Source organism: Symphalangus syndactylus, chromosome 1, assembly GCF_028878055.3.
Source record: "Symphalangus syndactylus isolate Jambi chromosome 1, NHGRI_mSymSyn1-v2.1_pri, whole genome shotgun sequence".
Classification (NCBI taxonomy): domain Eukaryota; kingdom Metazoa; phylum Chordata; class Mammalia; order Primates; family Hylobatidae; genus Symphalangus; species Symphalangus syndactylus.
In genome coordinates this window covers 98,737,709-98,765,470 of record NC_072423.2, presented here as the reverse complement: position 1 = coordinate 98,765,470, position 27,762 = coordinate 98,737,709, and the positions used below count along the sequence as shown (strand labels likewise).

General features: G+C 54.7%; 1 protein-coding gene across 2 annotated transcripts in view; it reads right to left on the bottom strand.

The window, feature by feature from the left end:
- The window catches only part of ANO1 (anoctamin 1), a 205,354-nt gene that overhangs the window by 10,752 nt on the left and 166,840 nt on the right, over positions 1 to 27,762 (bottom strand). The window contains exons 15-24 of one of the 2 annotated variants that reach the window (XM_055271279.2): positions 27,325 to 27,336; positions 26,658 to 26,729; positions 23,736 to 23,813; positions 22,704 to 22,778; positions 18,377 to 18,578; positions 18,005 to 18,116; positions 15,948 to 16,005; positions 13,750 to 13,850; positions 11,948 to 12,093; positions 8,342 to 8,494 (exon numbers count right to left, since the gene is read on the bottom strand). In XM_055271279.2, the coding sequence (XP_055127254.2) occupies positions 8,342 to 8,494; positions 11,948 to 12,093; positions 13,750 to 13,850; positions 15,948 to 16,005; positions 18,005 to 18,116; positions 18,377 to 18,578; positions 22,704 to 22,778; positions 23,736 to 23,813; positions 26,658 to 26,729; positions 27,325 to 27,336 (1,009 nt within the window). The remainder of the gene's footprint in view (positions 1 to 8,341; positions 8,495 to 11,947; positions 12,094 to 13,749; positions 13,851 to 15,947; positions 16,006 to 18,004; positions 18,117 to 18,376; positions 18,579 to 22,703; positions 22,779 to 23,735; positions 23,814 to 26,657; positions 26,730 to 27,324; positions 27,337 to 27,762) is intronic. The other variant, XM_055271289.2, reaches the window with a different exon arrangement.

Genomic DNA, 27,762 nt, shown 5'->3' with positions numbered 1-27,762 from the left:
GATGACTTGAAGCCAGGAGTTCGAGACCAGCCTTGCCGATATGGCAAAACCCCATATCTACTAAAAATACAAAAATTAGCCAGGCGTTGTGGCACATGCCTGTAATCCCAGCTACTCGGAAGGCTGAGGCACGAGAATAGTTTGAGCCAGGGAGGCAGAGGTTATGGGGAGCTGAGATCATGCCACTGCATTCCAGCATGGACAACAGAGAAAGGTTCTGTCTCCAAAAAAAAAAAAAAAAAAAAAAAAAAAGAGAGAGAAATACCCACTGCAACCCATTGCTGGTGGACAATTTGAGAAGTGACAATCACACTTCCCTGACCCCTGTCTCCAGTCGTTGGGCCATGGGGACCATCGCCTAATCCCAGACAAGGAGTTTATTGTAGCTCCGTTTGATCTTCTGCACGAGTGCAGTGGTCCTCAGTTTATTTTTCTGCTGGAGCAGGTGGCGGGGCAGTCACATGGGCTCTGCACACTAGTAGCCCTAGGGCCACCCCATACTGAATAAAGCACCTGGGAACGCAGGTGAGGGTTAGATGGCACAGCCCTACAAAGTCAGCACTGAAGCACTCCCTCAGGAGTGGAAACACTTGGCCCACCCAGCTTCTCCTGGCTGGGTGTCAGGACTGAGGGCCCTCCGTGGACTCCAAGCTCCTAGGGCAGGCTGCTAATTGCACATCCCTGTAGCTTCTGGGTCTAGCTTGGTGTCTGGCACATGAGGTGGGTGCTGCTGGGTAAATGTTTGCTGAGTGACTGCACGAGTGCAAGAAAGCCCTTTCCAACTGGATTCTGGTGCCGGAGCAGAGGCTGCAAAGCAGTGGCAGGCAGGCCCCAACTAGGCTGCATGGCCATTTTGTTGCGCTTGCCTGCTGCTTAAAAATGCAGACCGATGCTTAAAAACCGGGAAAACGTATTTTAAAAAATCAAGGCCAGGCGCATTGGCTCACGCCTGTAATCCTAGCACTTTGGGAGGCTGAGGCGGGTGCATCACCTGAGGTCGGGAGTTCGAGATCAGCCTGGCCAACATGGCGAAGCCCCGCTCTATTAAAAATACAAAAATTAGCCTGGTGTGGTGGCGGGCGCCTGTAATCCCAGCTACTCAGGAGGCTGAGGCAGGAGAATCGCTTGAACCCGGGGGGCAGAGGTTGCAGTGAGCCGAGATCGTGCCACTTCACTCCAGCCTGGGCGAATGAGCGAGACTCTGTCTCAAAAAAGAAAAAAAAAAGAAGAAAAAATGGAGACTCCTCGGCTCTGGTCCTGGCTGGCTGGTGCGTCTCCTTGGCAATAGCTGGCTGTGGTGCCTGGGGGCGCCCCCTGCAGGCCGGGCTGTGCACCGCAGCTCCGCTGTCTGTGCTGGGGCCTCCCGGCGACCTCCGACCTCCATTATGGCCGCCTTAGCATCCAAACCCAGACCCCCACTAGAGAGTTGAACGTTTCAAGAAACGTGGGAATGGGCATACTGCTCTGTGGCCATGAAGAACACTCCCAGGACTTAGTCTCACTTGCGCGTGTGGCCCACCTGGCCCTTGGGGCTCTGAGTTTGAGACCTCCGAAGTGGGGTGCTGAGGTGCGGTGGGCCTGGGGTGGAGGTTGAAGTCTTTGGGGCTCCCGAGGGATGTGGCTCCTGAGCTCAGGGCCGTCGAAGGGCAGGACTCAGGCAGGCAAGGGGGTCTGCCCAGGTGATCGCTCAACCGGCCCAGAGAGACAACAAGAAATGGGAGGGATGAGGCCGGGATGAGATGGAGCCGGGAGCGGGGTCTTCCTCGCTTCCGGGCCCCGATGGAGCCTGTCCTGAGAGGTCTGCAGGATATCTACGTCCAGGCGGATGGCTCTCCGTGTGGCCCTGCACATCCGCGGGGTGTGTTAGAGAAATGCAGAACCGGCACCCCAGCCCCAGCCCCAGCCCACGGAATCCGCCTCTCCTGGGGTGGGGCTGGGAGCCCGGAGTTATTCGGACGCACATTCCAGGGTGACACTCACTGCTCTAAGGGTCTCTGTAAACCAAAAATAAAATTCTAAGGGCTCCCCGAACCATTTGAATGGGGTCCATCGTCTTGGCCAGGGCACCCCAAAGTTAACCTGAAAGACTGGTTCAGGCCATGACCGGAAGCAGGGGGCGTGGGGGAGGGTCGGACAGGCCTCCTCATGCCCTCCTCCCTTTTGGAATTCAGCAAAAGCCGACCAGCATGAACATCAACACAGACCTTAGGTCTGATAAACATTTACAGTCTATTCTCTCTGAAGCCTGTTACCTGGAGGCTTCATGTGCACGATAAAACCTTGGTTTCCAAAAGCCCTTATCATAACCCAGACTTTCCTTTCTATTGATAATAACTCAACCAATTGACAATCAGAAATTTAAAAAATAGGCCGGGTGCAGTGGCTCACGCCTGTAATCACAGCACTTTGGGAGGCAGAGGCGGGCAGATCACCTGAGGTCAGGAGTTGGAGACCAGCCTGGCCAACACAGTGAAACCTTGTATCTACTAAATATACAAAATTAGCCTAATCTGGTGGCGCACACCTGCAATCCCAGCTATTCAGGAGGCTGAGGCAGGAGAATCGCTTGAACCCAGGAGGTGGAGGTTGCATCACACCATTGCACTTCAGCCTGGGTGTCAAGAGCGAAACTCTTCTCTAAAAAAAAAAAAAAGTATATATATATACACCCATAATGTGGAAGTCGCCACACTCTGTCCCACCTTTCTGGACCAAACCAATGTATATCTTAGATGTATCTGATTGATGTTTCATGTCTCCCTAAAATGTATAAAACCAAGCTGTACCACGGCCACCTTGGGCCCGTGTTCTCAGGACCTCCTGAGGGCTGTGTCATGGGCCATGGTCACTCATGGCTCAGAATAAATCTCTTCAAATATTTAACAGAGTTTGACTCTTCATTGACATCTCTAAGTAGAAGGGGATACTGTGCTTTTAGAATATTCTTTGGGTGGGCTTCTTTTATGAAAGTCCTGTTGGGGAAAATTGCCTCGTTTTTACTTCCCCAAGTAAATTCCTTGGTTTCTTTCCCAAGGAATTTTTCCCACTCTAGGGGATGCTAAGCCCCATTTCCCGGAACAGAACAGGGAGGTATTTGGATAAAGCCAGGTACTTGGCGAGGCCACCACTCCTGCCCACATGCAGTGCCCGGGAGCTGAATGGAGGCTGGCACTTTCCCACCAGCAGGCTCTGAAGAACCAGGAAGAGAAAAGGAAGTCGAAACCAGGGCTGGGGAGCTGGAGCAGATTCCCACGCACGGGCTGGGTCCCTGCTATGGCCCGCTGGACGATAGGGTGATCAAGGCACCTGCGCTTTGTGGCACAGCTTCCCCAGCCACCCAGGGCCTCAGGGGCGCAAGTCACAGGGGCCACAGGGGCCCTCTGTCCTCTCAAGGAGCTCGCCTGGGGGCCCTGCATGGATCATAGAAGGAATACAAAAGCCTCTTCAAGGAAAGGTTACGGTTAAGGAACCCATAAACAAACACGTGAAAGGAGGGCAGATTATGCCTTCAGCCAACCGGACAGGAACCAGGAAGTGAGTAGCTGATCCGTAAGAACTGAGCAAAAATGAGCCAGGTGCAAAGAGTCCAAAGAGGCACGCGGCAGGCCTGCTGCTGGTGGGGACGCCAATGCCTGCAGAGGGACTGCGGGAAGCCAGGGCCACTGAGCTGCTGCTCCCTTTCACGATGGTGGGTTTGCAAGCTTCATTCAGCCACCGTCTGGGGACAGCCAGAGCTTCTCGAAGCACAGGGTGCCAGAGCAAACACATGCACACTGCGATGCGGCAGGTGGCAAGTGGGGGTGGGGTACTGTTGGGTGCCTGAGCATCGGGCCTTTGTGAGGACCCAGTGTGGGCTGCGCTCTTCTTTTCTTTTCTTTTTTTTTAGCTGTACCTGCTGGAATGGGATGGCACTCTTTTCTTTACTGCCATGGGACAGGGAGCTCCGGAATTTCCGAGGACTGCAGGGAGAACCTGGTGAGCGGACCCGTGGCTCCCCTTTTGGGGTCTTCAGTATACAGGGTGAGGTTTTCAGAGGCAAACCCTCTACGCATGCAGGAGGCCCAGGGCTTGAGCTCTCTGGTTCCTGCTCGGCACCGTTACCGCCTGGGCCTCGGCCTCCTATCTGGAAAGTGGGACTGAGGGAGGATTCACCCAGGCCTCCTCCTGGAGTTCCCTGGAGGACACGACAGGCTGTGGTTCTGAGGAAAGTTCATGTTGGGGCAGCTCTGTGGCGCTGATCTTCAAAGCAGCACTACACTGAGGCACCTTGCTCTTGAGAGCGGGTGTGCAAAGACGGCCATGGTGGCCTGTTTTTCGATAGCCTGTTTCTCACTTGTCCCTAAAAACTAAAAATGGCTTTTTTTATTTTTTAGGTGGAGTCTTGCTCTGTTGCCCAGGCTGGAGTGCAGTGGTGCGATCTCGGCTCACTGCAAACTCCGCCTCCCTGGTTCAAGCGATTCTCCTGCCTCAGCCTCCCGAGTAGCTGGTACTACAGGTGCATGCCAACATTAAAAATTAAAAATGCCCTGGCCTGGCACGGTGGCTCACGCCTGTAATCCCAGCACTTTGGGAGGCCGAGATGGGTGGATCACGAGGTCAGGAGATCAAGACCATCCTGGCTAACATGGTGAAACCCAGTCTCTACTAAAAAAATACAAAAAAATCAGCCGGGCATGGTGGCGGGTGCCTGTAGTCCCAGCTACTCGGGAGGCCGAGGCAGGAGAATGGTGTGAACCCGGGAGGCAGAGCTTGCAGTGAGCCGAGATTGTGCCACTGCACTCCAACCTGGGCAACACAGCAAGACCCCGTCTCAAAAAAAAAAAAAATTAAAAATGCCACCACAAAAATTAGCATGCCCGGCTAATTTCTGTATTTTTAGTAGAGACGGAGTTTCACCATATTGGCCAGGCTGATCTCAAACTCCTGACCTCAGGTGATCCACCTGCATCGGCCTCCCAAAGTGCGGGGATTACAGGTGTGAGTCACTGTGCCCGGCCCCGGCCTTTTTCACTTTTAAGTGTGAAATGAAAAATGTATGAAAAGTGTAGCCTTTGGGAGAGAACCATTGCCTAAAACTTGAGGACATCGTCTCTGGGTCCAGGAAGCCTAAAACATTCACTCTTTGGCTCTTTACAGAAAGCAAGTGCAGACCTTTGACCTAGAGCACCAGCACATCAGCACTGCAGGCTCGCTCCACCTCTGGCCATGGAGGGCTGTGGTATGAGGGGCAGGGGGCTCACCCGTGGTCTCAGCAGACACAGAACAGGGATGCTGGTGGTTAGTGGGGTCTTCAGAGGGTTGGTTAGCTCATGGCTTTTAAAGCCTTTGAAATTTTTAAACAAAATCTCACAGGACAGTCTAATATAGAGTGTCTGTGTTCTAAGTCTTCATTACCTGGGTCACCCAGAGAAGAGGTGATGAGGGGAAGCAGAAGTGTCCAAACACAGTGCCATGACCTCTTACCCAGGAGCCCTGGGATGTCCCTCCCTACAAAGCACTGATGTTTCCAGGCCCCTTTCAAAGTCAGGACCTTACGCAGTGCAAATGTGAAGCTGCCGGGTGAATCACTGCTATCTGATGGTCTTTGACCTGTGAAAATGACAATTTCATCTGTTTTAGTCTATCAGACAGCCAAGCGTAAGAGAAGCCAGGGTTGAAGTTATCTTGGAACCAGATAGTGGAGGATTGGCGGATTTGGTCACCAGTGGATGCTGGGCTTGCCACTAGGGCCCAAGGTGCGGACCAAGGAGCTTCCAGCCAAGACAGAGCTGCTAACAACTTAAGGAGAAAACACAGACTGGGGTGAGATGATCTGAAGGGTGTTTCCAATGAGAATGACACAAATACCAAGGACTGGAGAAGCCCTTGGAACAACTGATAAAGCTTCCCACATTTTTTTTTTTTTTTTTGAGATGGAGTCTCACTCTGTCACCCAGGCTGGAGTGCAATGGCGTGATCTCGGCTCACTGCAACCTCTGCCTCCCGGAATCAAGGAATTCTCCTGCCCCAGCCTCCTGAGTAGCTGGGATTACAGACTCCCACCACCACACCTGGTTAATTTTGTATTTTTAGTAGAGACAGGGTTTCACCATGTTGGTCAGGCTGGTCTTGAACTCTTTTTTTTTTTTTTTTGAGACGGAGTCTCGCTCTGTCACCCAGGCTGGAGTGCAGTGGTGCGATCTCGGCTCACTGCAGGCTCCGCCCCCCAGGGTTCACGCCATTCTCCTGCCTCAGCCTCCCGAGTAGCTGGGACTACAGGCGCCTGCCACCTCGCCTGGCTAATTTTTTATATTTTTAGTAGAGACAGGGTTTCACTGTTAGCCAGGATGGTCTCGATCTCCTGACCTCGTGATCCACCTGCCTTGGCCTCCCAAAGTGCTGGGATTACAGGCGTGAGCCACTGCGCCCAGCCAGTCTCGAACTCTTGACCTCAGGTGATCCACCTGCTTCCGCCTCCCAAAGTGCTGGGATTACAGGCGTGAGCCACTGCGCCTGGTCAGTTTCCCACATTTTTGTAAGATTATGTTCGGCTTACAAAAGCCCAACCCAAAGCTATCTTATCAAGCTGGTATGGAATCTTTATTTCAGCAAGGTGATATCCCCAATATGTAATTCAACCTTTTGTTTATTCCAATAATTAGTACAAAGGTGCTATTCTAACTAAAATTGTGTTAAATTTGAGATAAAATGAATGTATTTTTGTAATTTTGTTTTCACCCTGAAAATTGGTCCTACTATAAGACAAGATGGGATCACCCTTCCTGTGAGGGATGGCTCTGGTGGAGGCCTGCGTGGGGTTCCCATACCCTTCACCCTCCTGGACAGATCGCCACCCTGTCTCTGCTTAAATGCCTCTGGTAACAGGGAGCTCTCTAACCCACAAGGAAGTCTGCTCTGTTTTTGACACCTCTGACTATTAAAGTTACTCTTTTTCTTTTCTTTCTTTTTTTTTTTTTTTTTTGAGACAGACTTTCACTGTTGTTGCCCAGGCTGGAGTGCAATGGCACGATCTCTGCTCACCACAACCTCCACCTCCTGGGTTCAAGCGATTTTCGTGCCTCAGTCTCTCAAGTAGCTGAGATTATAGGCATGCACCACCATGCCCGGCTAATTTTGTATTTTTAGTGGAGACAGGGTTTCTCCATGTTGGTCGGGCTTGTCTCAAACTCCCGACCTCTGCCCGCCTCGGCCTCCCGAAGTGCTGGGATCACAGGCGTGAGCCACCGCGCCCGGCCCTTCTTTTCTTTTCTTCTTCTTTTTTTTTTAGACAGGGTCTCTCTCTGTTGCCCAGGCTGGAATGTAGTGGCACAATCACGTCTCACTGCAGCCTTGACCTCCTGGGCTCACACGCTCCTCCTGCCTCAGGCTCCCAAGTAGCTGGGACCACAGGTCTGCGTACCACATCCAGCTAATTTTACTTATTTTTTTGAGACAGGGTCTCACTCTGTTGCCCAGGCGTGGGCATGGCTCACTGCAGCCACAACGTACGTGGGCTCACTCATCCTCCCACCTCAGCCACCTGAGTAGCTGGGACTACAGGAATGCACCATCACGCCCAGCTAATTTTTGTATTTTTTTGTAGAGACAGGGTTTCACCATGTTGCCTAGGCTGGTCTTGAACTCCTGAGCTCAAGCTATGCATCCTCCTGGGCCTCCCAAAGCACTGGGATTACAGGAGTGAGCCACGGTGCTCAGCCCAAGTTATTCTTTATGCTGACCTTAAGTATACATTCTCCCAAACTCACACCCCTTCTCCACATGGTCAAGGTGCCTTTGTGACGGGGTTAAAAAGCTGGAGTTGAGTTGCATCTTGGCTTTGATCCCTACAGGCAAGCCATGCAATAACTGGGACTGTTCTTCCCTGTCTACAGATGGGGGCTCCTTCCTTCCTTTTCTCTTTCGTGAACATTAAATGATGCCATGACATGCAATGTAGGAGGGCACTTGCTGAACAGCCAACACTCCTTTCCCGTTGGTCTCGCCCTGGCTCTGGGGTCACACAATTGCTACAGGTGGGTGTCGCCAGCCATCAGAGAGGAAATGTGGTCTCTTGTACCTCCTAAAGCAGCAGGTTGTTCAGACATTCAGATGTCTGGGACCCACACTTTCCAAATGTCCTCTGGGACCAATGCATCTTAGGAGGGGAAGGGTGGGGACAGGGCTAAGCGAGCCTGCACGTCTTGTGTCACCTGCCACCCAGGCTCCACCCAGCAAAGGCTGAGTGAAGAGCCCCAGGAGGGACACCTGGCCACCTCTGGCTCTGGCATCTGGAGAGCAGCAACCCCCTCCCCAAACCCAGCACGCACTTGGAACCGGTCCTGCCGGCTGTGGAGTCACTCACCAATGTCTTTGGCTCTGACAGCTACCGGCCTTCGGAGCTCAGTGACAAACTTTTTGGCATCCAGGCGGATCTCAATGATGTTGTTTAGCAGTGCAAACAGCGGGGCCAGGGGGAAGGAGGCGACAAACAGGGTGACAAAGCCAAACTGGATGACTGCAGAGAAAGCCCAGTACCAGTCAGCACCCCATGAGCCACAGCCCATAATGGGGGACTCCACCACCCCGTGTGCTGAGCCGCACAGGCCTGGCTGCCGCCCCACCTCCAACGAGCCCGCCTTCATGGACCCCACCTGCAGATACATTAGAGGACCTCTTGGGATGGACCCTCCATGACCCTGGGTGACCTCCAGGCCAGGAGTGGGCTGAAGGCAGAATTCCAAATTTTGCTCTGAATCTCAGTGTTTGATTCTTGAATAATGGGAATGCTCACTTATCTATGGCTAATCTTTTGTGAGATAGTCTCAATCTGTCACCAGCTGGAGTACAGAGGCACGACCATGGCTCACTGCAGCCTCGACCTCCCAGGCTCAATGAATCTTCCCACCTCAGCCACCCGAGTAGCTGGGACCACAGGCATGCACCACTATGACTGCTTAATTTTTGTATTTTTTGTAGAGCTGGGATTTTGCTATGTTGCCTGGGCTGGTCTCAAACTCCTGAGCTCAAGTCATCCACCCAAAGTGCTGGGATTCCAGGCATGAGCCATCTCGCCAGCCTATGTCAAATTTTAAAAAATCACCAAAAGGAAAAGGACCATTGTGAGCTCAAAGGCCCAGCCTGTGGTCATCCCCCTGCCCGTGCTGGGAAGGGACATAGCAGTGGCCCTGCTGCTTCCAACATGGGGGCTCCCTGGGACCCGGGGGACCTGCCTGCATGGCTGCATCTTCCAGAGCCCCAAACTTCCCCTTGCATCAGGACTCCTGGATCCAGGTGGGGACCCACTCGCCTCTGCCCCTGTGGCCCTCCCCCTGGGGATCGTCCCACCCAGGAGCTGGCTCTGGGGCTTCTCTGGCTTTGGATGCTGCATCCAGCATGGGGCTGGGCTCCTAGGAGAAGGTCAGGAAAAGGTTGCTGAGTGGAACTGAGCAGGAAAGCTGGTTCGGGAACTGCACAGCAGGACCCAGTCCAAGGGCGTTTGGTGCCAGGTGGTAAACAAGGAAGCCGGCATAATGTCACCATGTGCCTGGCAGGCTGAGTGTGGGCATTGTTAGCATGTGGGGTGGGCCGTGCGGGGTGCCCTGAGTGTGAGCACTGTTAGCAGGTAGGATGGGCCACGGCAGGGAATGCCCTGCAAGTTCTCTCCCTGGGCTGTCTTGCTTACCCTGGCAAGGTGGACTGAATGGGAGGCCTCTGGTCCTGCCTGAGGTCCCTGGAGGGGATGAGGCATTGCTTATGTGGGGCGGTGTGTGCTGTGCATGAGGGCCAGGGGCTGCTGAGGCCTGAGGACATGGGTCACTCACCAGGGTGGGCTTCCTCACTTCCAAGAGGCGCTGCCTACTCTGGCACTAAGGGTATGACCAGGGAGCTGGAGATGCTGCCAGGGCTGGGGCCAGGGAGGGAGGATGCAGGGGGGCAGGGAGGTGTGGCATTTCCAGATGAGCTTGTTCTCCCCATCTATCCACATCTGTGGCTTGAGCCTTCCTTGGAGGAACAGACTGGCAGCCCATGGGGTGGGGAGAAAGTCAGTGGGTGTGGAAATGTGCTTTGGTCAGTGGGGGCAGTGTGGGGCACGGGTGAGCCACTCCCTGTGTATGTGGGCAGGAGGCGCCTGCTCCAGAAACCCCCTGTGTCCAAACCCGTCAGGAACTCAGGACGTGACGTCCAGCCACTAGGAAAATAAATCCAGGGAAGGGGCTGCCACTCTCGTGGCCCACTGCAGGCTGCGCTGCTGTCTTGGGCTCTATACTCCCTAGGGTTTCCTGTGGAAGGAGAGACTCTGCAGGCAGGGAGGGCCACCTCCCAGACCCCGTCCCTCCTGGCCACGTGGCCAATGCTGAGTTTAAACAGCTGGGAGTTGTTTGTCTGCCCACTGGCCTGACCCTGGTTCAGCTTGGACTTTATTCCAAGAGAAAACAGGGAGGAGCCACAGAACGCCACACTTAAGATTCTTCTCCTCGTGAGTCAATGGCAAGGTGCTCCTTGCACGATTGTCTGGGGAGCCAGGAGCGACATATGTGGACAATTCGGCTAACAGGAGGGGCACAGGGCAGCACTTGTGGTGAAATTAAACAGCAACGCTCCCCACCCTCTAAGGTGCCCTTACCCCTAGGCCTTTTTAAAAAATGCAGCCTGCCAGGTCTCTCCTCGAGGGGACCAGGAACAAGCCTGGGAACGGGCATTTTAGAGAAGTTGACCTTGGTGGCCGGGACACTGCATGCTGGGACCCCCCTCTGCAGGAGTCTTCCTGACTGCCTTTGCTCATCCATTCAGTCAGCAAACACACATTGAGCACCCACTGTATACCTGGACCTGCTCTAAGGGTAGGGCTATGGGATGAGGAACAAGAGAGGGTGAGACTGCCGTCCTACCGTGGGGAGACAGAAGAGGGATGATGGGGTGAGGCTGTCTGCTGGGGAGCAGAAACACCAAGCAGAGGAGGGGTGGGGGTCGTGGCCGTGTCAGGGAGGGGCTGCCCCTTTCAAACACAGTGGTGAGGGAAGACCCCTCTGTTGGGGGACATTCTGAGTAGAGCCTGGGAGGCAGGGAGAGAGTGAGCCATGCAGGTATTTAGGGGAGGGCATTCCAGCAGGGCACATCCAGTGCAAAGGCCCTGGGGCGGCCCGAGCTCCATGGGGCTGGGGAGCAGCAAGGAGGCCAGCACGTGCAGAGTGCAGGAGGCAGGAGGAGAGGTAAGTGACCAGCTCAGGGAGAGTCCAGAGCTGTGCGGACCACACCTGGCCTCTTCCCAGTTCTCCTTGGCCACCCCCAAAAGGTATGTGCCACCTTTTGGCATCCTCCTGGCCAGCCACATGATTGAGGGGGGTAAGGCTCAATCCCTGGGTCTCCTTTGAGCACCTGCTCTGTGCTGGGGGCAGCCGTCGCCAGCCCACAGGTGAGCAAGTCCTGGCTCCTGCAACTCAGGAGCTCACCGCCAGGAAGGGGAGATGAGTCATGGAACCAAAGTAGGATGCTTGAAGGGCCTTGGAGCTGAGAGGAGGGACCTCGGATTGCGGGGTGTTTCAAGTGAGGAGGATCTTGCAGCTTAGCAGGGCCGGGACCTCTGCTGGTGAGGAGACTGAGGGAGGAGGAAGAGCTGCACAGCCCAGGCTGCGTCGGGCTGCGCTGATGGGGACCGTGCCTGCGGACTGTGGCTGGGGACCGTGCCTGGGGACTGTAGCTGGAGACCATGCCTGGGGACTGTGGCTGCTTGACCTGGGCCTCTGGAAGACAGGACTCCATCCAGAGCAGCCATGCTCACCGACCCAAGGGGGTGGCAGCACTAGGATCCCAGGGTCTGCATCTCCCTCCTCCCTGCCTGATGCTTATGGAGGGACGCCGGGCACCACGGGGTCGGGGGCATCATGCCCCTGCAGCCCTTCCCCACTCCAGGTGGCATGCTGGCCTGTTTCTATCCTGATGTCACCTGCCTGCCCCGGCCGTCACTCACTCATTTCCATGTACTCTGGGGTGAGGCCCGCGAAGGGCTCCAGGTTGTAATCCACCTCGTACCGCTGCTTCCTCTTCACACACTCCTCATGGTCAGGGGGGCTCTGCCGCTTCAGCTTCAGGTAGCGGATGAGCTTCTTCATCTTCCTGAGAGATGAGACATCACGCAGTTAGGTTTGCAGGAAGGTGAATTTGGGGGCTTGGGTCTGGCACCTCTAGTGATGTCTTTTTTTTGAGACAGAGTTTCACTCTTTTTGCTCAGGCTGGAGTGCACTGGCCTTGTCTCAGCTCACTGCAACCTCTGCCTCCTGGGTTCAAGCAATTCTCTTGCCTCAGCCTCCCGAGTAGCTGGGATTACAGACACACGCTGCCATGCCTGGCTAATTTTTTGTATTTTAATTAGAGATGGGGTTTCACAGTGTTGCCCAGGCTGGTCTTGAACTCCTGAGCTCAGGCAATCCGCCTGTCTCTGCCTCCCAAAGTACTAGGATTATAGGCATGAGCCACCGCACCTGGCCTCTAGTGATATTTCTAAGTTTCTGCTTTAAATCCAGAATTCACTTGTTTGCAATAATTTCTTTATCAACGACCTCCTCTGCCCTTTCCCAAAAAGGCAGGGGGCAAGCGTCATGGCTTTGCTGGCTACAGAAGGAAATGGAGGTGCAGAGAGGGCAAACGGCCACTTGGGAACCACAGGAGGGCCCAGCAGGCATCAGGGACACAAGAACAGTGGAGTCTGGTCATGCCCAAGTGGACTCTTGGGGAAGGACACAGATCATGGAAAATGGCCCGACAAGTTCCTGAGTCCAGAGACCCAACAGCTGTTGGGGAGGTGGGAATGGGACATGGATTTCTGAAGGGTACAAGGTAACAAGGAGGCCGAGTCCCCAGCCTCTATCTGGAAACCCTGGGGAGCCAGCATTGGGCTTGGGAGCACCTGGTGGTACCCTGCATCCTCAGCCAGCATGGGGAGTGGGGTGTCATTCTGACTTCCTCTCCCTCCTTTGTCCAAAATGGAGTGGCTTTATTTTTTAATGTTTTTATTATTTATTTATTTTTTTGAGATGGAGTCTCGGTCTGTCGCCCAGGCTGGAGTGCAGTGGTGTGATCTCGGCTCACTGCAACCTCCACCTCCTGGGTTCAAGGGGTTCTCCTGCCTCACCCTCCCAAGTAGCTGGGACTACAGGCACCCGCCACCATGCCCGGCTAATTTTTGTATTTTTAGTAGAGGCGGGATTTCACCATGTTGGCCAGGCTGGTCTCGAATTCTTGACCTCAAGTGATCTGCCTGCCTCAGCCTCCCAAAGTGCTGGGATTACAGTTATAAGCCATTGAGCATGGCCCTGTTTTTATTTTTTAAAACAGGGTCTCACTGTGTGGCCCATGCTAGAGTGCAGTGGTATAATCATAGCTCACTGCAGCCTGCAACTCCTGGGCTCCAGCGATCCTCCCGCCTCAGACTCCTGAGTAGCTGGGACTACAGGCACGCACCACACCTGGCTAACTTTTTATTTCTTGTAGAGGTGCAGTCTTGCTTTGTGCCCAGGCTGGTCTTGATTTCCTAGGCTCAAATGGTCCTTCTGCCTCGGCTTCCCAAAGTGCTGGGATTACAGGCGTCAGCCACCATGCCTGGCCTGGGGTGGCTTTTGCCCCATCTTCCCTCTGTGTCCTCCTTCTCTCCCTGCTTCTAGTGCCCCCATCTTGGTTGAGGCCCCGCATCCACCCAGACCCCTGCAGGATCCACCCACACACCCCTCCGCCCCGCCCCGCCTCTGCCGCTCTAACCCGCTGCAGCACACTCACGGGATGCCGATCTCGAACAGGTTGTTCTGGATCAGCTGTTTCCCCAGCATGATGATGCTGAGTTGGATGCATAGCTCCATCAGGCAGCCCCCTGGCGCACACTGTGGACAGAGAGCAGCATCAGCCATGCTACAGGGACACCAAGAGAGGGACTGCAGCCCTGCAGGGAGGCCCACCCTCATGCTATGGGTTGACCTGCGTCCTCCAAAAAAGACGCTCAGGTTCTAATCCCCGCCACCTGGGAACGTGGCCTTATTTGCAAAAAGGGTCTTTGCAAATGTAGTCAAGTCAGGGTGTTTTCATGCTGGGGTAGGGTGGGCGCCCATCTGAGGACTGATGTCCTCAGAAAAAGAGAAGGCGCGGACACAGAGGGAAGAGGCCGCGTGAAGATGGCGGCAGAGGGTGGAGTGGAAAGTAAAGGAATCATGAGGGCTTCCGTAGTCCCCAGAAGCTAGGAGAGGCAAGGCAGGTCCTCCCCTAGAAACCTTGAAGAGAACACAGCCCGGCTAACATCTGGATGTTGCACTTCCGACCTTCAGAACTGTGCGACCCCCATCTCTGTTACTTTAAGTCTGTGGGATTGAGTTGCGGCAGCCCCAGGAAACCGACACACTCCGCCTACAGGCGCTTGGGGCTGCGGCTGGGAGCAGGGAGCGCATTGGGAGGGAGTAGGCAGGGGTGGGGCAGGGCCTCAGGGCGCCTCCTTTTTCCTAGGGCCACTGGCCGGTCCCATGCACCAGTCAGCACCCACCGGCTCTGCACCACCATGGCAGGCTGAGCCCCACGGGAGGCAGCAGCCACTCCTCTGAGGCCTAATGCCGCTGACTCAGTGGGCCTTTGCCACCTTAGGCCAGGGACCCGGCAAGCAGGTAACAGTCAGAAACCTATGTGGGCTGGATCCAAGCAAAAGGAACACCAGTGATGCATGGTGACCCCTGAGGCACAGCAAACTTGTTCTGCATTCCAAATAAAACCTAATAAACCCTACACTTGTTTTGGAGAGCCATGCTTTCAGAAAAAGCAATTACACCATCTGCTTTATTATATGACTTCTCTGGCCCGGGACGAGTGTGACAGGGGAACATCATGTAAAAAGGAAAGAGCATTTCAGAAGCTTGGCGCAGATGCCCATTACTGTGGAGGAGGCCCATGTCTTGGGCTGCCCAGGGGCCTGCATTCAGGTAGTTGAACCTCTAGGCTGCACTCCAGACAGCCAGATCACCCTGTACCTGATGTCCACCCCATCCTCGATACCTTATTCCACAGGGTCTTTATCAAGAAGACTCACCCTCTTATTTTCTGATAAGCTGAATTACTCTGTGGGTTGGAAATGCTGAGACCAGAACCACTCATAGGCCCTGAAGCCCTGGCTTGGTCTGATGGAGCCCCTGGTTGTGGGACAAACAGTGGAGCAAGTCCATGGGCCGTGACAGAGGCTGAACCAGGCTGGCACAACCAGACTTTCTATGGCCAGGATCGCTGGGCAGAAACCAAATGCCATCAGCATGGTGTTTGAGGGTAAAGAGACAAGCATTTCAATGTCGATTAAAAAAAAATGTTAGCCAAGTTCTGTTTTGTCCTCATTAATTCGTTTTTTTTGAAACGGTTCCTTGCTCTGTCACCTAGGATGGAGTGCGGTGGTGAAATCTCAGCTCACTGCAACCTCCACCTTCCAGGTTCAAGTGATTCTCATGCCTCAGCCTCCCAAGTAGCTGGGATTACAGGCATGCACCACCACACCTGGCTAATTTTTTGTGTTTTTAGTAGAGATGGGGTTTCACCATGTTGGCCAGGCTGCTCTCGAACTCCTGACCTCAGTGGATCCACCAGTCTCGGCCTCCCAAAGTGCTGGGATTACAGGCATGAGCCACTGCGCCCGGCCCTCATTAATTCATCTTAACCAGAAGAGAAATAGTCAGTCTCACAAAAAAAGAAAAAAAAAAATCCAGATGTCGTGTTTTTCTTTCATTAACTCTACAGCGACTTTATCCTTCTTGGTGATTCTATATGAACACACCAAATAAGATCAAAGCCCACCCCACCATGTCAGGGGAACAGAAAAGTTTCCAGCAGGAAGGAAAGAAACCGCTGCTCTTTGCTGAACAAATGTGCTGCAGCTGCTTCTCCCAAGTGCACAGTGTAGACAAATTATAAGCAAAACAGAAGGGGCTGCAAGAGATGAATAAAATTTCGGTTACCTCTTCCATTCGGAAGGAACGGAAAATGTACACATAGTCGCCCGGGCGTCCGACAAACCTGAAACGATGGAGGAGGTTGTTACAGAGAAGATGAGCCCCTGGCCCAGCTCGGGGAGAGACCCCCAAGTGGGGACTGTGCAGCGTGTGAGTCCTGCAGGCCGAGCCTCAGGGGTATCTACAGGCGGCTCTCCCTGCCTGGGCGCATCTGCTAAAAGATGACCACAGTGGTTTTCATTGGTCAAAGGTTGGATTCCCAAACCCAGAGAGGGGTCAGAAAAAGGAACTTTTTTATTTTTTTATTATTTTTTTTTTTTCTGAGACGGAGTCTCGCTCTGTCGCCCAGGCTGGAGTGCAGTGGCGTAATCTAGGCTCACTGCAAGCTCCACCTCCCGGGTTCACGCCATTCTCCCGCCTCAGCCTCTCCGAGTAGCTGAGACTACAGGCGCCCGCCACCACGCCCGGCTAATTTTTTGTATTTTTAGTAGAGATGGGGTTTCACCGTGGTCTCGATCTCCTGACCTCGTGATCCGCCCGCCTCGGCCTCCCAAAGTGCTGGGATTACAAGCGTGAGCCACCGTGCCCGGCCAGAAAAAGGAACTTCTTCAATGAGAGGCCACGAGACTGAGAGGCAGCGGGAAGGGGCCCAGGAGGGGAATAAGGCAAAGACCACCTCGACCAGAAGATCGCAAGCTGCTACGCTAGCTGCCCGGGACTCAGGACGTGCCGCTGGAATGGTGGGGTCCGTGGACAGCTGGCACGGAAGCACTCTGGGGACCTTGGGCAGCTGGGGCAGGTGGTGGCCAAGGGCCACCCTGGGTGGGGATAGACAGCCTCTCAGGCTTCTAGGGGCTGGTGTGGGGCGTGGAGGCTTCCAAGAGCCTGCTCCATCCTGGATGCTTTCAGGGGCACTGGACCCCATGGCAGGGCTCTGGGACCCTGGGCCAGGAGGGCGGGCATGGCACTGGTGAATCACATGATGTGGAGGAGGCAGCCTTTTGGGGGGCTCTGAGATCAGACCAGCCAGCCCCTTGCAGGAGTGGTGGTGGGGGTGGGGGGCATCATTGTGGGTGGGCCACGGGCTCCACCACAGCCTGGGATGGCTCCAGAGGGTCCAGGTGTGGAAGGTTTCATCCCACCAGGAGCTGTGAAGAGGGCTCAAGTGGCCAGCAGCTGCATTTCCACACCCTCCTCTCTCCTTGTCCCCACTCTGTGGACTCCTCCCTACGTGGACTCCTCCTTACCTGCCGTGGGAGCACCTGGAGCTGGCTTCTGGGGTTCTCTGCCCGGACTCCCTGCTGCTGGAGCTTCCCACTGCCTGGAGTCCCTGGGGTCCCCTCTGCCCGGGATCCTCACTACCTGGGGTCCCCACTGCCCAGGATCCTCATTGCCCAGGGTCCTCACTGCCTGGGGTCCTCACTGCCCAGAGTCCTCACTCCTGGGTCCCCACTGCCCAGGGTCCTCACTGCCCAGGGCCCTCACTCCTGGGGTCCCCTCTGCCCGAGATCTTCACTGCCCAGGGCCCTCACTCCTGGGTCCTCACTGCCCAGGGTCCTCACTGCCTGGGATCCTCACTGCCTGGGGTCCCTTCTGCCCAGGGTCCTCACTGCCCAGGATCCTCACTGCCCAGGGTCCTCACTGCCTAGGGTCCCCACTGCCCAGGGTCCTCACTACCTGGGGTCCTCACTGCCCGGGGTCCCCTCTGCTCGGGATCCTCACTGCCCAGGGCCCTCACTCCTGGGTCCTCACTGCCCGAGGTCCTCTCTGCCCAGAGTCCTCACTGCCCGGGGTCCCCTCTGCCCGGGATCCTCACTGCCCAGGGCCCTCACTCCCCGGTCCTCACTGCCCGGGTTCCCTGCCACCTGGGCTCCCTGCTGCCCAGGGTCCCGCTGCTCTGGAGCCTCAGCAGGGCCCAGGCCTTCTCCCTGACCCTCTTTGGCTGCAGGTGCCATGGTGTCTGCCCTGCCCTGGGCTCCAGGTGTCCCCCACCTGTGGGGAGGGAGAGCCCTCTCCTGGACCTGGGAGAAGCGAGGTGGGGGAAAGGCTGAAGATATCCCTACCGGCCTTTGAAGAACGCCACGTAAAAGATGGGGGTGTAGGAGTTCACAAACTTCAGCAGGAAAGCCTTGAAGATCAGCCTCTCTTCAAAGCTTTTCTCCGTCTTTGGGACCTCTAGAGGGAGGGGTAGGATGATACTGAGGCTGTGGCTGGGATGGCCCCCAACAGCCTGGTCCAGCGTCCGGCTGGCCACTGGCACAGTCACTCAGTCGGCTCTCATAGGCGAGCCATGGCCTGTGCTCAGGATCCCCATTGAGAACCAGGGAGCTGGGGCCCGGAGAAGTTAAGCAACAAACTCAAGGATGCACAGCAAGAGGCAGGTGACTCCAGCTGCCTGAGTCCAGGCCACGGGTACCTGGAACGTGGGCACTCACCGATCTTGGTGAGCCACCGGGCTATGCAGCCGTACACCTCGTCCAGGAGGATGATGACCACTAGGTTGATGATGACCGCGGTGGCTGTGACTGTGACCCGGATGTTGGACCGCACGGAGGGGGAGGAGTTCATGGCCAAGGCGGCGGCCATGGAGATTCTGTAGATGATGACGCCGAGGACGATGGCAAACGTCACCGCAATCTGCAGGGGGGAAAGGGGCACTCTTGGTTGGGGGCCCACCCAGGACCTTCCTGGGCCTGCCCCATCTGCTCCCCCAGCCCAGCTGTCCCCCAACCTTCCTGCTCTTCTGCTTCAAAACAAGCACTGACATTTCTTGGGCACCTGCCAAATGCCAGGGGCTTTCTGTGCATTAACCCACCAGAGACAGATGGACGAGGGGCTAGTTTCTGTTCCATGGACGAGGACACTGAGGTTCAGAGACGTTACGTAGACAGGCCAGGTCACCCAGCTCAGGAGCTGAGATTTACCAGGCAGTCTGCCCAAGCCTGCAGTTCACAAGATCTTTGTGCTACCATCTTCCCAGAGCCCAGGCACTGTCCCCAAGCACAGCCCAGGACACAGTATGGCCTCCATGCCAGTGGCTGGTCCCAGAGCAGACTGACTGGAGGATGGGGCTTCTCCCCCAACCCATGGTGAGCTCAGGGACATCCTCAGGTGGTGCAGGGCTGAGGTGTGCCTCCCTCACAGCCACCTCCCAGGGACTTCCCTGGTAAAGGAGGCAGGTGTGGCCTGGGATGGGGCAGGGCTTTGGGTCTGGCTGGAGATGCTTTGGGTCCCCTCTCCCAGCCATCAGCACCCTTCTAGCTCTCCCACCACAGTGAGCCCCTCCTCTTGCCAAACCTACCGTGGGACCAGAACATTCCATAAAACTTGGGTTGGCGGTTGCCTGAGAAACCGTGGTGGGAGCTGGCTACAATGACAAGATTGTTCCACACATCTGTCTGTCTGTCTGTCTGGACTCCCTTGCCCTGCCCTGCCCTGCCCAGGGTGTGGATGCCCCATTCTGAGCCCTCATTGAGGACAGATGGACCTGGGCAGAAGCACACCGCAAAGCCAGGCTCCTCACCCAAGCATGAAACCACCCGCAGGACACAGGCTCTGTCTTGTCACCCTGTGTCCCCGCATTCCAGGAAATTGCATATCTGCTCCCATGCAAGGGTGCAGAGGGCAGGTCCCCTCTCTGCTAGCACGGTCACGGGTGGCTCCCAGGACAGGCCCAGGAGGCCTGGGGCTGCCCTGTGTGTCTCCCAGTTGCAGCCTGGGGTGGGTCTGTTTGCCCCAGAGGGAGTCTGCAGCTTTCAGAAACCTAGAAAAGCTCTTATTTCATGTTCTGGGCCGTTACCACCGGCTTCTGCAGGCATCTGCCAGTGACACATGGTGACTACACCCTGCCCAGGAAAACGCCTGCAGCCCTCACCACACCCTGACGAAGGAGCAGCCCTGCTGCGAGGTGTGGGGACCACTCCCTGGCCAGCTCCGGGGAATGAGGGCTTTCCTTGGAAAACCCCTCGGTCCTGCCAAGAGGCCTCCAGGATGTCTGTCCCCGTGCCAGCATGCGGAGGTGCAGCTGGAGCGTCGGGCCTGTGGGTGACTCAGCGAGGGAGGCCCTCCACCCCAGCGGGCGCGTCCCCTGCCCTGCCACAGGGCAGTCAGGCCCACAACAGGCACACCCTGCAGCAAGCTCCCTTCCAGTCTCCCTGGTCCATCTCCCCTGCATCCCCAGGACCAGGGGCGTGTGGGGCACATCCTAGGTGCTCAACCAACATTTGTTCACTGAATGAAACTCCCAAGTTGAAGACAAAGCTGTGTCCTCTTCAACCCTATGAAGCCCTTGTGACAGGTGTTTACCGGGACGTCAAGGCTGGGAAAAGAGCCGGCTACTTCCCTATCCAATATCCTCTGTCTTTCCTCTACCATCCCGCCTTGCTGAGACAGCAGCTTGTGCTCATTCCTGAGCCTCCCTGCAGAGGAGGTGGCCACGTGAAACAGTTCTGACCAATGAGATGCAAGCAGAAGTGTGGCGGGTCTTCTGCGAAAGCACCTTCGGACAGGGGCTGCCACCCCTGGCCCATCTCTTCCCTCGCCCTTCCCCTTCTTCCAGCCTGGAGAGTGGAAGTGATGCTGGAGGTGCAGCAGACATGTTGTGACCAAGAGAGGACCTACTCCTAGGACAGGCGAGCAGAAGGTCAGAGAAGCCAGTGACTCTGATGGCATCGTGGGGCCACCAGACCAGCCCTAGACGGCCACCTCCTTCCTGGCCCCGCACTGGCCCTTCTGCGACAATGCTGCTGCTTCTGCAGTGGGAGTGGCTGAACCTCAGGCTAGCCTCTCCTGGGTAAGGGATGGGGAGGCTCCAGTTATTTCCCAACCTCCTAGCCTGGCTCCTGGCCAGAGGGGACACATCCCCTCAACACGAGGCCGGGTGCCCTCCCACCAAGTCACCGGAGAGCACAACAGCCCCCAACCCCCACCGAGGGGCTCGCCTTCTCCAGGAAAGGGGGATGAGCAGGCCCCACCACTGAGGCCACCCTTCTCTGGACTTCTTTATGTCGGCTGGGGTCCCTCTTACTGTACCTAAGAGCACGAGGGGACACTAGATCTTCTCGCTGCTTCCATGACTTGGTCAGGGGAGCCCTTGGCCCCTCATTCAACCCAGAGAACAAAGGTAGCCCCCCGCCTCTGTCTCTCCAAGTTCCTACAGAACGGCATGGATCTTGGAGCAGACAGTCCGACTGGCACTGGCTTCTGCAGGCATATGCCAGTGACTACATGGTGACCACAGCCACCACCTCTGGCTGGTGCTGGAGGAGAAGGTGCAGCCTTCTGGCTTTAGTTTCTGTATCAGCAGGAGGGCGATGGTACCAGGACTGGCCAGTGGCGAGGACTGAATGAGACACTCTGGTGAGGCCCTCAGTGCACAGCTGCCAACCTGGGCTCGAGTACCAGGACTCGGGGCTAGGTAGCCACAGGAGGCGCTGCCTTCAAGCTGTTGGGCTGGACGAGGGCAGGGTCATTTGTAACATGACCACAGCTGGCTCCGAGCCCTTGCGGGGTGATGGAAACACATCTAGCAGGCGGCCAAGGCCGCATCCATTGGGGGTTGAAGTCCCTGGGATTGAAATCCCCTAAAAGCCACAAGATGTTTGCCCACAAGCCACGTCACAGACTTGCGGTCCCCTAAGTAGCACGATCGTGTCCTGTCTGCATGTTATTTATTTAATAGGTTTCTTTTTTAAAATTTTTTAAAATTTGTTTTTACTTAATGCTGTTGCCTGTATCAGAGCTCAAGTCATGTTTTGGTCACAAAATAAACATAAACAGGTGTTCTTGGTTTTGTTTTTTTTTTGAGACAGGGTCTCGCTCTGTCGCCCAGGCTGGAGTACAGTGGCGCGACCACAGCTCACTGCAGCCTTGACTTCTCAGGCTCCAGCAATTCTCCCACGACAGCCTCCCGAATAGCTGGGACCACAGGCGTGCACCACCACGCCAGCTAATTTTTGAATTTTTGGTTTTGCCACGTGGCCCAGGCTGGTCTCAAACTCCTAAGCTCAAGCAATCCTCCTGCCTCGGCCTCCCAAAGTGCTGGGATTAGAGGTGTGAGCCACTGCACCTGGCCCATTTAATGGTTTTCTTAAAAAGTCTTCAGTTTCATCTTAAATGACATCTTTGAATCCCAGGCTTGAATTACTAGATACTTAAATAATTGTATCTCTCAAAATGAAAGCTGTGTATCAGGGACCACAGAAATCATCTCATGTACTGCCTGGCGTGTGAAGCCCCCACTGGGGGTCACTTTGGAACCCTGGTCTCTTCCCATTTTAGGGGTAGTGGTGAGCCTTCCCCACCCACTGCCCTGAGGAGATGGGGCCGGCGCACCCTGGGACCAATGGCACTGCCACGTGAAAGGCTGAATCAGGTCTTGGAGGACACCAATCACATCCTTTTTTTTTGTTGTTGTTTTTGAGACAGTCTTGCACTGTCGCCCAGGCTGGAATGCAGTAGTGTGATCTCAGCTCACTGCAACCTCCGCCTCCCGGGTTCAAGCAATTATCCTGACTCAGCCTCCTGAGTAGCTGGGATTACAGGCATGCACCACCACACCAGCTAATTTTTGCGTTTTTAGTAAGAGACGGGGTTTCACCATATTGGCCAGGCTGGTCTCGAACTCCTGACCTCAAGTGATCTGCCCGCCTCGGCCTCCCAAAGTGCTGGGATTACAGTCGTGAACCACCACGCCCGGCTGACGCCAATCACTTCCTTGTGGTTTCCCCTGACTTCTTCCAGCCTTAACCTTCTGGAACTTACCATGAAGATGATGGAGACCAAGTTGGTGAGGTAGGCTGGGAACCGATCTCTCCAGGTCAGCTTCACTTTGTCAGTCTACAACACAAAACAATGCTGGTCACTGTCTGGAACCATCATGATGAGACATGTCTGTGTGTCAGCGTGGGTGTGTGTGCATGCGTGCGTGGGCCCAGGGACAACTTGAACAACAGAAATACTCAGAAAAACCTTCAAAAATGCCCACAGGTGATGAGCCAGTGCAAACGCATAGGGTTCCAAGACGCATTTGGGGGTTTATCACCTATGTCACAGGGTAACGGGAGTAAGAGCCATTAAACACTAATTCCTCTGTGTACAGGACATTGTAATGCCAGCTGCCTTTCTAAAGAATGTTGGACCCACGTCTGGGAGAAACCTGGACTTGGAGTCCATTTCTTCAGCTAAAAGTCTCACTTCTAGGTCTAGAAGATGGAAGATGCTTTCCTAGTGCCACCCAGACCATAATAGTTATTTTTCCTTTGTGGAGCAAGTTGAAACAAGCAGCTAGCACTACAAGTTAAAACGTCGTCTGCGGTGACACATGGCCTGAAGGCTCTCAGAACCCAAGGTTGGCTTGGTCTGGAGAAACCCTAGGTAGAAGCTCATCACCAACCTGGGATGTTTCAAATGGGGGTGGATTTTTCCATGGGAAAATGCATGTATTAGGTCACAGAATGCAGACAGGGGCATGACACCGGAGGCCACTCATTCCAGGGGTGGGTGGCATGCGTGTTAACGAGAAGACCAAGAAACACTTGCAGGCAATTGTGACAAGCACGTTTCACGAGCTCCAAATCAAGCCAGAACCCCACCCCTGCCCCTGCCACCGCAGACCCACCATAGCCATGCAGTGCCATCGCAACACGCCGGGCTCACTGGGTGCCGAAGGAAGACAGAGAAACACGGATGTGAATGTTAAAAAAAAAATACAACAGTTTATTGAGGAAAAACACAATCGACTTTGATTGCCTGCAAACAGTCAAGACGCGTGTTGCCCGCAAAATAGAAAAGTACCAATTTCACCCCCGCCATGGCTGTCTTAACCCTCTGCTTCCATTTGTTTGTTGACTCCTCTGGAATATGCCGGCGCTTCTGAGGGCAGGTGGGGGGAAAGAGAGCACCGTGCGGTGAAGCGGGCGGCAGCACCGCAGACCGCAGGGCCCAGGGAACCGTCCCCATCTTGGCAGCAGGCTGGCTCTTCCTGGTGCTGGCCGTAAGCTCACTGCCAAGGCTGACTCGGGTTCTGGGCGTTTTAAACAAATAAGAGATGGCAGAGACCCACGTTTGGAAAGAACATCTGTAACAAAGGTGGTGGAGACAGGACAGACTCCAGCACGCACCCTCCACTGGACCGCGTCATGCCCCATCTCACAGATGGTGGCTGGATTCCAGCGGGAGGTAGTGGCCAAAGGCGCAGGTCACCACCAGCATCTTATGACAGCAAGAAGGAAGCCACACCCAGAAGCCCAAGCTCATCTGCCAATTAGGTGGTGGGTCTCTTTCCATAAACGAATTCAGTGCCGTAGCTGGAGAGAAATCAAAACCATAGAGCAGCCGCTGGGAGCCAAATGAAACGGAGGAGGAAATAAAGGGTATGGCCCATCAGAAGCATACAGGGCCTGGGGGTGCCTCTGAGCTCTGCAAAAATAAACTCCCATGCCTCTGTTGCTTTCATGTGATCAGAGAGCCTGGGCTGAAACCAAGCTGCGGGCCACAGAGGCAGAGGGACCCTGTATCCAAGAGTAACAAAGGTGGTGGAGACAGGACAGACTCCAGCACGCACCCTCCACGAGGTGGCTTCCAAGAGGTGGCTTCCTTCCGGCACCCATTGCCCGGATTCGCTGTTGTGGCTTGGTTAGGTCCCTTGCCTTAAATGGACATAGTGTGTGCCATGAAAGCCCTTTTCTGCCTCTTAGGAAGGAATGAAATACCCACCCATGCTCACTCTAAGAGGTGCGACCACACAACTACAGGATGGGCTGTCTTGCGGGCCACACACTGACTCCTGAGACATCTTCACCCAGGCTTGGGGGCCGGGACGCCGCCCTGAAAACACGCTGGATGCTTGCAGGGCCTTAGAGATGGTGGCATCCAGGTCTTTTGCTTTCCCAGGAGGGAATGAGGGGCAGAGGGCCTGAAGGGCCAGAGGGCAGCTGGCACCCGGGTGTGCACATCCAATGTGTTAAGTCAGACAGACAGTCTCTTTATTTTAGGGTGATAACTCCTGCTTTTATAGTTGTATTCTGCACATCTTTGAGTCCTGCTCAGACCCTCAGGGGTGTTTAAAAAGACATACTTCTGGCCGGGCGCGGTGGCTCACGCCTGTAATCCCAGCATTTTGGGAGGCCGAGGCGGGTGGATCACCTGAGGTCAGGAGATCGAGACCATCCTGGCTAATGGGGTGAAACCCTGTCTCTACTAAAAATACAAAAAATTAGCCGGGCATGGTGGTGGGCGCCTGTAGTCCCAGCTACTCGGAAGGCTGAGGCAGGAGAATGGCGTGAACCCGGGAGGCGGAGCTTATAGTGAGCCAAGATCGCGCCACTGCACTCCAGCCTGGGCTACAAAGCGAGACTCCATCTCAAAAAAAAAGAAAAAAAAAAAAAGACATACTTCCTTCCTGGCTATAGGAGGACCAAGCTGTACCCCAGATTCTCATTGCATTTGAAGAGCTGGGCCTTGGGAGGAGGCTTTCTAGAGCACCCACTTTACCCTCCAGATGGGATTTTGGCAACTGTAACCCCTGGCCACTTTGAACCTGTGACCACTGTCCCCTGACACACTGACAAGGAAAGACAAACCCAGGGGTTTGTCCTGATCAGTTCCCAAGGCTGAAAGTGCAGATATGACACAAGGTCGGGACCTGTGAGAGCTCCCTCGACTGCCCTCATCCCTCTAAGGGTCAGTGCGGGCATCTCCACCCTCTGTTAGAGGCTGACAAGGCCAGAAGCTCCATGCCTGCTTGTCCCACATCATGTGAAAAACACCATTAAAAAAACTTCGCTAGGCACGGTGGCTCACGTCTGCAATCCCAGCACTTTGGGAGGCCAAGGTAGGCAGATCTCTTGGGGTCAGGTGTTTGAGACCAGCCTGGGCAACATAGTGAAACCCCGTCTCTATTAAAATACAAAAAAACTAGCTGGGCACGGTGGTGCACGCCTGTAGTCCCAGGTACCTGGGAGGCTGAGGCATGAGAATTGCTTGAACCCGGGAGGCCAGGGTTGCAGTGAGCCGAGATCACGCCATTGCACTCCATCCTGAGCGACAGAGAGAGAGACTCTGTCTCAAAAAACAAACAAACAAACAAACAAACAAAGCCAGCAAGCACCTCTGTAGGTCTTTGAGAATCCTGGCTGCACATATGACTTAATTTGAATGAGACGTTTGGGGAAAAAGAAAAGCAATTATTATAAAAAGACGATGACCTCAAGAACATTGCAAAACATGTCTCACCCTCATTCTCACAGTCTGAGTGAAACAAGGAACTGACCATTTGCTCAGGGGTGTTGGTTTGACAAAGGCTTCTATTTCATTGCTCTGCATAGAACAGGAGGGGTGTACTGTGGAAAAGCTTTGAAGCTTCAAAGCCACATGGTTCTTGTGGTTGAAATACTTGCTGAAATTTGAGATCACCCTCAGGATACATCAAGATGAGAGATCTAGAAGAGGTTTGATAAACTATAGCCCTTCGGCCAAATCTGGCCCCCTGTCTGTTTTTGCAAAGAAAGTTTTATTGGAACACAGTGTGTGGAACACAGGCCCATGTGTTTACCTACTGTCTATGGCTCCTTTTGCTGCTACCATGGCAGAGTTGAGCAGCTGTAACACGGGGTTACACAGCCTACAATATTTGTTCTCTGGTCTGATCCCAGGTCTGCATTGTTGATGAGCACAGTGTTTTATTGCTGGGAAGGTTAACCCGCGTGGCCACCATACCTCTTTGTTTCTGGACTCTTTCTTCAGAGACTTCTCCAAGACTCTGGCTTCATATTCAGCTCTGGGATGATCCTGTGAATGAAACCGAGTCAAGACAGAGTCCTTGTTAATTGTGAGTCTGCGCTCCTCAGCGCCAGCATACTTGGCAAATCAGTCCATGTATTAGCCTCGCGCACCCTTTGGGTCCAGTTCATAGTTGGCTGCTGAATCTTTCCAGTGCAATCCCCCCGTTTGTGGTCTGGATAGTGACCCAGGATCATCCCGCTTGTGGGGAACCCCAGCCCATTGGGAGGGCCACTGAATCTGGCCTCTTTGTCCTCCTGGAGGTGGAGAAGCCTATACCAGGCTACAGTAAACACCCAGCCATGAACTGGCCCTGCGAACACTCTATGGAGGAGCTGTGGGGGTTGGAAGAGACGCAGTAAGTGTCGGCAAGTGCGGGAAGCCCAGAGGTGCCAGGCCTTGGGGAGCTCAGCGCAGGTCAGCGAAGGGTGCTGGAAGGGAAGAACGGGTTAGGAGAGACCGGAGGTGGGGAGAAAGCAGAGACCCCGCCTGCGTGGAGGAACCGCGGGAACTGCATGGTAGAAAGAGATTAGGTGCAAGAGAAGGTCCCTCTCCCAGGGAGATAGGCCGTGGGAAGACAGGGGAGAGACAAAAAATTCCAAACCTTGACAGCCTCCTTCAGGGAACCAGAAAAGTAAAAACAAAAACACAAAGATGTCATTACTCAAGTTGTTATTTTAGAAATACGACCTGTCCACTAAAGACAACTTTCTTTCTTTTTTTTTTTTTTTGAGATGGAGTCTTGCTCTATTGCCCAGGCTGGAGTGCAATGGCACGATCTCGGCTCACTGCAAACTCTACCTCCCGGGTTCAAGTGATTCTTCTGCCTCAGCCTCCCGAGTAGCTGGGACTACAGGTGCTTGCTACCACGCCTGGTTAATTTTTTGTATTTTTAGTAGAGACAGGGTTTCATCACCCTGTTAGCCAGGATGGTCTCGATCTCCTGACCTCGTGATCCGCCCTCCTCGACCTCCCAAAGTGCTGGGGTTACAGGCATGAGCCACCGTGCCTGGCCCTAAAGACAACTTTCTTAAGAACTAGG